The following is a 12,095-nucleotide window of genomic DNA, read 5'->3' as shown; positions in this document are numbered from 1 at the left end:
TTCTTGTCAATTACGATAATGGAGAACTTCTTTCAGCATTTAAATGTTTGAAGAAAAATGGAAAACAAATTGCAAAGTGAATGCAAAAGTTTTAATCACACAATTACCAGAAAAAACATAATTGTTCTTACAGCAAGAAAAATGTCTTCAGCACTCCAATCTTCCAACGTTTAGTTAGCAAAAAGTTGGAATCGCTTATTTCTGTCATTTGGTGAAGAAGAAAATATTCGGAACTTATCGAAATGTGATTTCATTTCAGCTCGAGCCAGTAGAATCGTTATTTTGGAACAATAACTACAGCTAACAGCTCGGCCAGAATCAAGGCCTATTTTCGGATAATTAATTTTCTAAATTTCCGAAGATTTTCGTAAAATTTCTCAAAAGTTTCCTTTTCCTAAAGTTTTCAAAATTCACTAAACTTTCCTAAATTTCCTAAAAGTTCCCAAAATTTTCCTACAAATTTCCTAAACTTCTTTAAAGTTACGGTTTGTGTTAACCTGACCCCTTCCGAGATGTACGAAGTAATTTTAAATTTTACCAGCGCATTACGTTGCATGTTTCCAGACCAAAAAGCCTTCCCATAAAATGAAACACAACGGCGGAAAATTAATGTACTGCACAAAGTGCACAAATTAAAAAGCTTTGTGCACAAATCTGAATATTTCAACAAACAGTTTGATAGATTTGCGGTTTCTATTTCTGAAATTACCACTGGAAAGCCATTCCCTCTGTAAACTAAAATACGTTCAGAAATAATCGTAAACGCATAAATTGGTCATATTAGTTCACGGCAAATGAACAACTAATCACGCAACATAAACAAAATCTGAAAAAACCCCGTACATTTATAATTGAATTCCATAAACGAATTTACGTAAAAATTAATTGCTCGTTACCGTTTCAGAGTTATTTAAACACTTCAGATACAACAGAAAAAAAAAGTTTTGCCTCCGCACACAAGTAGCAATTTATTTCGCAGAAGAATTTTTGTCGCAGCCTTGCAAGACAATTATATATATATATATATATATTTAACATGAAGTCAAAAGAAAAACGAAATAAATACAACACTCCAGCACCTAAATAAAACATAAAGAGTTGCTGAAGGGGCGAGTCAAGAAGTATATTGTGCTTGATATTGTATCATAATGATTTTCGTCGGCCCTATATAATTTCGACATAAAAAATTCATATTAAAATAATAAGAAATGTTGTTTTAACAAGAAATGAAGGAGAGAAAGGGAGAGGAATATTTCAGCTGTGTTTTCAGTTAAATCATTTTGACTTATTCAAAACGGCGGAGAGCAACGTTATCACTTCCAGTCGTTTTTTTAAGAAATAAATTGATTTCATGACAATGAGAACGATAAAGTCGTGTTACATTATTGATGCAGACATCGATAATAGCTTGATATTGTTTGCATGGAGTGCTTCTAATTTCATTCCGAATATTTTTTTAATGGTTACTCAATCTAACAACACAATCGTTTCATTCACAACATTTAATTTTTTAGCGATAATCGTTTATAATTGGAAAATCATCCATTCTGATCAGATAAAGGTCATCTTAGGCTCTTTTCAAAAAAAGATTTGAATGGCATTTTATTTGACATATTTTATTTGACTTATAATTTTATAAAGGTCGAAGCAGAGTAACTTTGATCTTTTTTGAAAGATTTCATTATTATGAGCGTCCGAAAGATGCCACACAGATTCATGATCGCAATCGCTAGGTACATCTTACGAGGGTGTGTAAAAGCCCATGACTTTGATGGAGTCTCCTACTTTATTTGGGATTCGGATAGCCACACTTTTTTTAGGTAATTTGAGTGTTGGTTAATAGAGGACGTTAGCATTGTTTAAAATTATGTGTTTATTTAAAAGCGAAAAACAGGCTGCTGGTTGGTTAATTGTTTTTTTTTGTGAATTTCATTCACCCTTATACCTGCGACGAAGTTTTTTTTTCGCTTTACTGAGATGGCTGTTTTTTCAAGCCTTCTTTTATTTCGCTGAAACATAAAGGCGAAAAAATTAGGCATGGGTTTTTCAGTTTCATCTTTCATCCCTCAATTTACCAGTTAAATAATAGTCTAGGTCTGCGGTTTTCTTTTATGGAACGACACAATTTCGTGCCGCATCGATCGAAAAATGAACAATACAAAGTTGTGTGGAGTCTAGACTAATTATTCTTCTTAATTTACTCTTGTTATACAGCATTGGTAGAGAAGATATCGAAAGGAAAAAAAAAATCAAAAAGTAAAATTCAATCTAAAGTTACAATGCAAAAAAAGAGCGGATTGACTGTAGGGGTGCCCAAAATTGTACGAAAAAATTAAAGTGCCGAAAACTTAGGGCCAAAAAATAACTTTAAATGACACCAAAAAAAGTTCTCATATAGGTCTGGCTTGTATGGAGGGGTTCTTCAAGAGCAAATCATGGTTTTTGCAGAAGTTTATATTTCCGACCGGATGATGCAAAATAATCGACAAGATTTTATTTTGTCATCCAAGATTAGTCCTATACTTTTTCAATGATAATATCGTGTAAGTCATATCTTTACCGAGAACTATAATTTTGGTGTATTGTGTGTAGTATTTTCCAGAGCACTAAATTTTTCGGAACTTTAATTTTATTAGGACACCCCTAATGTACTGCAGCTTAGAAGAAACTTATAACCAACACGATCCTTTCATAAAACACTTTTTTCAATGTTCCATTACACATTCAGAAATTGAAGATGGTTCAAATTATAAAAGTGGAAAAAAGTGTTGGGTTGAATGAAAGGTTTCTTTAAATTTGAGCAAGCTGACAGTCATATTTGACGGGTACGTTAAATGGTTCACTTCCAGAAAAATTCACCATTTTTTTCCCTGTTTCGCAGGTAAATCTTTTCTCACTCACTGTTCAAACCCATTTTCTGAAAGTGACTTTGGATTATTAAAGGACTGACGATTCAGGTGTTGAAAACACTCAGTGTGTCTTCTAAGAGGTGTGAGTGGAAAAAGCATGTCTTAAAGAGATATTTTTATATACAAAAACTGACGTCAAGATTTTCATTGCCGAACATATCGGTCTGTACGCCAGCTATTACGAATTATTGAAGCATTATTTCGTCCATTCGTCGTCTAATTATAAAAGTTTCGTTTGATTTTCACATTTTTATTGCCATTGCTGTTGTAATATTCTCGATTTGTCTGATTAAAAGTTAATCTTTGTCAAATCAAATAAAACTCGAATAACTGAACCGTTTTGTTCGGTATATCGTAATCGTAAAATAATACTCGGGAATGAATACATGCCTTCCATTTTCAAATTGAAACATAATCTAATTGCGAATCAACTCGTCGAATATCCAAGTTTAGGAGTTAAGGCAGGCATACCATATAGATGTACGTACTGTATACTGTACACACATACAATACCAATAAATGTAACATATAAGAAAATTGAACTTATTTTTCTCGACTTTTCTCCTTTGTATATTTGCCAAGTTTGTCGACTGAAGTGTTATACTGAGGATGATGAGAGATGATAGAAAATTCGCATGTAATTTGTTTTCCTCTCAGATTTTATTATTCAGATGAGCAAAAATTGTTAAAAAAAAAATGAGAAAGAAAAGATGTAAAAAAACTGGATATGAAATCAACATTCGTCAGATGGAAAATATAATGTTTTATTATCACACATAAAAAATAAGCGCTTATAGCTAACAAAAATCCTCGCATTTTTTTTTGCTGTTTCCTTTTTATTTGAAAAGACACAAAGTAGGATGAAGGATGAACACTAAAAAAAACTCATAGTTTAAATGAAAGAGTAAAAATAGCAGGAGAAAAGCTGTCTCAAAACCCATATAGGATTTTCATTTTTGCAAACGTTAGCACTGTGCTCGGGCTGCCAGCGTCAGGATATTAAAGAATACCACAATTGTTCGTATATATATATATAATGCCGCCACTCACCATATGTGTTTAATACAAAATATACGTAATAGTATAAGTATAGTGTTCTAGTGTTTACGCTCATTCTCATGGATATATAATAAGAATAACATTGCTTATACGTTCCCATCTACCGCTACGCTACCCTCTCTATCCTCTATCCCAGCGAGTACCAACGAAAACTACACATATCCCCTATACTTGTTTCTCGAAATAGATTATGGGTTACGTTTATGTGGTGTGTAACTTATGCTAAAATTACCCAACATTTTGGTATTGTGTGAGGATGTGAAACATATTTTGAACATAAAAATTTTTCGTGATAAAGTAAATTATTAAAGAGAACTAGAAGAGTTTTTTACGACTTTTCTCTTCTTCTGCTGCTTTTTTTTCTACCGAATGAATACGGAAAGGTTGAATTTTACGAGCTTTGTTATTATGTTTATAAGTAGAAAATTGAATTGAATCCTGCTTATGCCATGAAATATATATATAATCGACATTCAAGGGACATGAATACGAAGTGGACACATGTTAACATTATATAAAACCAAAAGTATAAAAAAATGTGTGTGTAGCTTAGCCGAGATGATGATTTTTTTTTCTCCGGTTCTTTTTATGGATTTCAGGAAAAGAAACTTAAACTCCTACTTAACCAAAAATCAATAACGAAATTTAGCTTTCGCATGAAACAAATTTTGCAATCGCAGAAAACAAAAACAACAACAAAAAAATCGGTGAGAAGTTTTCACCGAAACCACAGAACGATTTTATCATCCGCCAGTATTAACTCGTTAAATGTACAATGAACTTTTGATTGGTATCAAGCGTGTAATTTTGTTTTTTCAAATCAAATCAACATCAACTAGGGTGGTTTATTTCAGTAACTCAATTTCCCAATTAATGACCAAATTTCGTGTTTCGTTAAAGTCGTGTATTACCCACGCTGTAATGTATATATAACATTTCAAGCAGTGAGCTTGAATTTTATTTTCAAAGGATTTCGTGCGTAATACCGAATGTCTTAATCTTTTTTGTCTAGTCGAATGTAATGACTATCTAGAAACTGTGTGTGTGCTTTTTTTTATAGAAGACGATGACATTAAGCTTTGAGCTCTCATGATTACTTTTGGAGTACTTTCCATTTGCTTTTTTTATTATTACAAACTATAGCGTATAGTTGAGATATTACGCATATTACTACGTATATATATTGAATACATGAACAAAGTTGTATTTATGCTGGCATCTAGACGACAAATAAATGGGATTCAATTGATAATTGGATATGCTATTGCTGATTGTATATTTTGTGTCGTAAAGTAATATGTAGAAAGAAGATCCCTGTCAACATCTTCTTTTAAAGGTTTTTGCTTAGGAAAATCAACGTTAAAATATGATTTACAGCTGTAGTTAGTACCATGGTTTGGTTGGTTTGGTTTATTTGGGAAACTCTGATTAAACATTTTACAATCATTAAAAACTAACAAAATTCAAATACCGATAAGCAAAATTGAACAATGTCTTAATTGAAAAATTCTATAATCAAAAAACACCGAGGCCAGTCTTCGTTGGGCCCATTGTGTTATATCTCCGTTTTCTAGTTAGTTGTTAGTACCATACGGGCACTGCCTTAAACTGAGCGACGTGCAGGGTTTAAACTGAATGTGAACGGTCTTAAACTCAATGTACATGAACTTAAGCTGAACGAAAGCGGCCTTAAACTGAACGTGACGACCTAAAACTGAACGTGACGGCCTAAAACTGAACGTACAAGGCTTTAAACTGAACTGACTTTGATATTTTGGGCAGGGAATGAGTGCGTACGCGGGCAGTGAAAAAGTGATGCCAGTTCTCCTCTAGTTCCAAGGTGTTTGTCGTATTTAAATTACCCTTAACCTAATCAATGCACATTTTCAAATTGAAAATGCATTTAATGTGCTGCTCCGTATGCATAATATATACTGCAAGGCTTGGCTACTTTTATAAAGCGTAGTCTGATCTGCAGACATTTTGTGTGTCTAAAATTAATCTGAGGTGAACGGCACTCAGAAATCCTCATTCGAAAATAAAATGAAAGCAAAATAAAATGATCGAGTCTGGTTTTTGACAATTGAATGAAATTTGAACTCTCATCAAGCGGGGTATTGGATATTATGCAGATGCTGGCCCAGTTTTTGATAAAATGTTTTTCCAATAATTCCTAAATTTTCACGAATTTTCCTACATTTTTCTAAATTTTCTCAAAATGTTTTGGGAAAATAAGAAAAAGTCTTGGAACTGTGGAAACTACAGTAAAATCTAGGAAAATGTGGGAAAATAGTGAAATTATAAGAAAATCTAAGGGAATAAGGAAAATATAGTAAAATGTGGGGATTTAAGGAAATTATAGGAAAATGTGGGAAAATAAGTAAATTTTAGCAAAATGTTGAGAAATAATGCAGGGCTACAAATTAACCAAAATAGAATTTGTATGGCGTGGTGATTTTTTTGTTTGAAACGTGGTGTGTAACCCGCGTATCTGCATCTGCGCGACCTTCCCAAGGTATACAACCTTGAAATAAGGAACCTATGGAAAAAGATAAGAAAATCTGCGAAAATAGTCCCTGATATTATGAGACACACAAAAGTTCGTAAAAGTTATGCGAGTTCATTAAATGCTCAACACATCGACTACATTCACTACATCGTGAGAGTTATCAATCCACAATCGTGCTGTTTATTATCGAAAATTTGATAGCCAAAATTGTATTGCACTCCATTTCCAAAATCGGTAAGTGATCCGACAAAATAACTGTCGTTTTCACTTTAATCTCATGAATTAGCAAAATGAAACGAAAATACTCACATAAAACATCTAATCGCATGTCCACGGTAACAGGTTCGCCTACCCCGTTGTCAGCTGTACATTGGTACACACCCGCCTGTTGTCTTTCCACCCGCTCTAACGTTAAAATTGGACCATCGCCAATTCTGGACGATTGTTTCCCACTGCTACCAGCTTCACTTTGCTATTTTTTAATATTTCAAAACAAAAGGTTTATGGGATTAGATTTTTGTTATTGTTTGCTGCATTCAATGTGAAACATTTTATTTTCTACACACACACACAACAAATTTTATATTGTCGGTGTTAATATGTTTGATAGTTTGCCAAATTGCTTTTCGGATGAATTTGTTTTAAGGGCATCCGAAATTATTATTTTATGTTGTTTTCAACGACAATTTACATCACTATTATGGATATAAACAAAATTTTCGAAAATGTATATACATTATAATATAGGACAACAAAACATAATATGTAGACTGGACATACACACATAATATGGATACAGACACGCATGAATTAATTATTATATGGTAAAATATATCAATACATAACATCCCCCCACCCCCGGATGGTTGATTATTGTGGTTTTATGTTTACCTTTTTTGTCCAAAATATCGATGGAACTGAAACGGCAAAAGAAAAAGAAAATTTCCAAAATTAGAATTCGAATTAGTATTGCCTGGTTATATCAGTAATTACCTGGATTACCCGATGCTTTACACTCAAGCGTTATTGTGCCGCCTTTTCGAGCTGTTAATTGTCCAGTCTGTGGAACAGCTCTCACGCTAGGTGGTACTAGAAAAACAAAAACCGAATTGTACATGTTTGTTCATTTCTAGCATCTGAATTATCATTTAGTTTATAAATGCAGACGTTAAAGCACAGCCGTACTTCAACGATGCATAATATGCATGTCTATGTATATGCGATGATGTTTTGTACATAATATAATACGGTCTGTATGCCAGTATTCAAATGAATTTGTTTAACATTATCTGAACAAACTGGTGCATATTTTGAATATAATATCTGTGCTGGGTAATATGTATATGTACATCTATTGAAATTTATGGGATGCTTTAAAAGTGCTGAATAATAACCACACTGCAACAAATTTATAAAATAAAATTTTTTGCAGTGGTGGATAGTTTCAATTGCTTAAACTATTTTCCAATTTATCATACATTATAATATGCTGTGCAAGCATAGAAACACATTCACTATACATTTTAATTTTGACTGGCGTAACCGGTTAGTGACAAGATTATTGTCCATAGAAGAAAATTTATTACAGCGTTCGGCGACCAACGGAACTGTTTTCTTCAGGGGAATCTATGTTTGTCAGATAAAACTTCTTTTTTTTCATTAGAGTTACTGTAGGTAATACCTGATAGGTATAAGGAAGGAGCAATATCTGAAAATATATTGGAAAGAATTTGCACAACCAGAATTTTGTTCTAATTAGACGTGTGTATGACGCATATTAGAATGGACACATTTGAGGTCAGCTCGGAACCACGTTGTCGAAAATCGTGACCGATCGTAACAGGGGAAAGAGCAAAGATCGTATTTTCAGAATGCCTTTAACACTACGAATCAGTACTACAGGCTCGTATGTAAAAGGTAATATGTAGCAACAATTTGGCTGAATTCACAGTCACTCCGTTTTATCTCCGTTTAACCTCCCAACCTCTTTTGCATAAACCACGCTTCTTTTCTATTGGTCAAGCATATCTGTTAAGCAATTCGGGGCAAAACTGAGTGAGTGTGAATTCTGCCTTACAGTATGTATATACATTATCCAATCGCTATCGATGACAACGTTTGTAAATTTTGTCTGTCTAGAACTAAAAAATACTTAGTGACTGTTCGAAGGCGCCTGCCAATAGCTAAATTATTACTAATAGAATAGTGTTTTTCCTTTTAGGGAGGCTATTGGCAGGCGGCTGTCTATAGCATTTTCTTTTTTACACAGGCTATTGGCAGGCGCCTGCCAATAGAATTTTTCCTTTTACAAAGACTATTTGCAGGTGAAATGGTCTGCCAATAGCATCTACGTAAAAAATACGAGTCGCTGTTGTAATATTGTGTATTGAGCGCTAAATGTCCTTTCTGCTGTTCGATCTAACAAACAAAAGAAACGACAATAGACGGCTTGTACTGCAGTAGGGCTCGTGCTTGGTTTCTTTAACCTATTAAAATTAAAATTCAGAAAACATTGTTTTTCTGGAAAATACTATCGCCGATGCACCGAGGATTTCTTTTTGGAATTTGAAGTCTGTAAATTTATAAAAAAAAGCTCAGACAAAATCTGATTTTTGGTGTGTTATTTTTCGGATTTATTTCAGAATTTTCAAAGTATTTCAGAATTAAAATTCGCAAAAAAAACGCCCTACTTTGCTCGATACATTTTCTGGAAGTACATCGGGAAATGCCTCTTACACACAACAAAACAGGTGCACCTAGAATTCAAACACATTCGGCAGAGGATCAGACCGAAGCGAATATGCGAAATATTCGAATAATAAAAAAGGCTAATGGAGAAGCCCAAATTAATGAGTTCGACGTCGATGTTGTTGAACTGTTTCAAGGTGGAATTGGAAACGGAAAATATTCTAACCGCTTCTTTAATAAAAAAAAGTAAAAAAGTAACCGTCGTTTATGAACTACGCCATAACCAACATGGAAATTGAATTTCATATGGTTTTTGTGTGTAATTGATAATATCCCACAGGCGATAATGACAGCCGCTCAAAGACATAACACCAAAGGGGATATTACTGAATTCGATGAAAAAAAAACCATGTCAAACATATATAGAGCTTGTTACTGGTTAGATTTTGTTTACGTTTTTTTCAATAAAGGGATTAATTAATTTGTGAAGCCCAGTGTTGCCTGTTCCAGTCAAGCAAATCTATCTCTTTTTTAATTTAGTTTTCATTATTTTCTCTTAGATTAACAATCTGTTTCAGTCGACAGTTTCATTAATTTCAAACTGGCTTCTTTTCAAATATAGAAACGCTTTATCCAATGCGAAGCAAAAAAAAAAACTGGAATTTTAATTACCCATTTCGTTTATAAAGATTTTTATTTTGCAGTTAAAACAAATAAAAATCTTCATTTACCATCCTACGTAAAATCGTTGAATGCAAATACGATATACCATTCAGCAGACACCAAAAGAGAACATATTATATACTTTTCACTCAGAGAAAAACGGATAAAGTAAACATTTTCCATTCAACTACCAGCTAGAGGAGTCAGCTTTCATGTATGTCTATATTATCCAAATGAAAGATGGGGAAAAAAAGAACGGAAAAACAGGAACTCTAAACGATGTCCCATGTTTACTTAGGTCACTTTAGATTTATATTGTATGTGAAATAGCAAATAGTGTATTCCTTCCAACAGGATTTTAATCTTTTTCTTTTATTGTAATTTTTTTTACACAAATTTCGGAGCATAGACGACGGAATGAATGAAATATAAAGAGAGCTGGATTGCTGTTGTTGGATTCTTCTTTTTTCGGCTTCTTCATCGGCTTACATTTTACGTAACCTAATACTTTTTTTTGGTAATTTTCGATTATTGTAAAGTATGATTTGTCTGTGGAACGTGGAACAGCCAAAACATTTTTATAAGAAAGATGTTACACAGATACCATCGAAATGGTTGAGCGTCATAAGAAACTGGACTCCAAAAAGAAGCAACACAGGACAAAGAAACATTTTTTTTGTTGTATTCAATGTGATTATATACAATAATCGATCTTTGGCATATGAAACAACGATTACAGAACAGGACGATTGTTAAGTCTCGTAAATGATATTTATAGTGAACGGTTTATATATGAATGGAAAAGGTTTTAAGTGAGGTATATTGCGTCAACATAGAAATTGTCATAAAATACCATTTAGATACCATTGTAATACCACACCTTTTCGGCAGGCAATTGCCTAATGTCAATTGAAAAACTAAAAAACGGGGTCGTTCCGTTTAAACGCCTTTTGAACAGAATCAAAAATATGCTAAGCAGCAACAATAGTCCAAAATTTCACCTCTGTGGCCATAAGTCACTTACGAAAAAAGCACTCCATTTTCTCTCCATTTACACTTTAAACAATAGAAAAGCAGCGAGTTTTAGCTCAACTGAGGCAAAACGGAGTGATTCTTTTTGTATAAGTGGAAATCAAGCCTAAGATTATTTTCAATCATGGAAAATTAAATGGAATTACCAGAGAGCAAGAGATATAAAATCAAATCATCCAATTGTCATTCTGGGAAATATCCTTAATAATCACATAAAATTACGAATGAGACTTTATCTTGCCACATGACGTTATCCAAGCTCGCACACGAATTTCTGTATTTTCTATATATATTGAACATCCCATCCAATTTACGAAACTGTGTACGTACGACCGTAGTTTAATTTACTAGTATAAAATATAAAGTTCGATGATAAATTTTCATACTCAGCTTTTGCATTTTGAGCGTATGGTGAAAAGATGGAAATTAAATTATGTTTATGTGGGTGAAAGTTATGAGTGAAAAACTTTTTAATTGCATTGAAAAACAATAGCTCAAACCCTCATACAAATTACCACAGATATTAGTTTTGATAGGTACCGTAGTATGTTGTGTAGTAGCGAGCATATTTCATATTTTTCCATGATGAACATATATTCGTACAGACTTAGTGCAATTTAAACAATAGAATCACGTTACATAATTATTTTTAGCTTCATGGTATTAACCGAAAGAAAAACATTTTGAAAAAGTATTAGCCACTCATGGAATTAAATAATTTTCTAAAAAAAAAGAAGAAATTCTGCAGACCTCGCATCTGACGGTATGATTGCCCTTTGCCTTGACAACATTTTGTAGACGTTTTCTTTGATGACAATTCACTTTCTCTCCCGTGGGAAGAAAATAGAAATTTCTCATCTGAATTCTCACTTGGTTTTTGTTTCCAAAAATTTATTAACGTATGGATGCTTTCGTTTCGTGGAGAAAACACGGTTATTCACACATGAAAAACGTTCTGTTCACCTCGGGAAAAAAAAGAAAATTTCAACTCCAGCGATTCGCGGAACTCGCTTCGCTCTAGCCGTAAAAAAACTGCATTCGTCACCATCACCTATCGTTAATTCGGCTCCCATCACATTTTTGAATTTTTATTTAAACATTAGTTGGTACTAATAGAGGTGTGTTTTATAATCAGTTATTATCGGTGAAAATTCCAAAAGTTCGAAAATGTTACATCGGACGTCATAAACAATTATAGGCATTTTTGTGTGCATAAGAGTACCAGCTGAGAAAAC

General features: G+C 33.2%; 1 protein-coding gene across 1 annotated transcript in view; it reads right to left on the bottom strand.

Annotated features, from left to right (window-relative positions):
- Positions 1 to 12,095, bottom strand: part of LOC119068678 (protein amalgam) — a 185,444-nt gene that overhangs the window by 14,167 nt on the left and 159,182 nt on the right. The window contains exons 6-8 of the mRNA XM_037172363.1: positions 7,471 to 7,566; positions 7,369 to 7,394; positions 6,787 to 6,949 (exon numbers count right to left, since the gene is read on the bottom strand). Coding sequence (XP_037028258.1) covers positions 6,787 to 6,949; positions 7,369 to 7,394; positions 7,471 to 7,566 — 285 coding nt within the window. The remainder of the gene's footprint in view (positions 1 to 6,786; positions 6,950 to 7,368; positions 7,395 to 7,470; positions 7,567 to 12,095) is intronic.

The sequence above is a fragment of the Bradysia coprophila genome (genome assembly GCF_014529535.1).
Source record: "Bradysia coprophila strain Holo2 chromosome X unlocalized genomic scaffold, BU_Bcop_v1 contig_20, whole genome shotgun sequence".
NCBI classification, from domain to species: Eukaryota; Metazoa; Arthropoda; class Insecta; order Diptera; family Sciaridae; genus Bradysia; species Bradysia coprophila.
The sequence above is the reverse complement of the archived record's forward strand: the minus strand, read 5'-3'. Positions and strand labels throughout refer to the sequence as shown.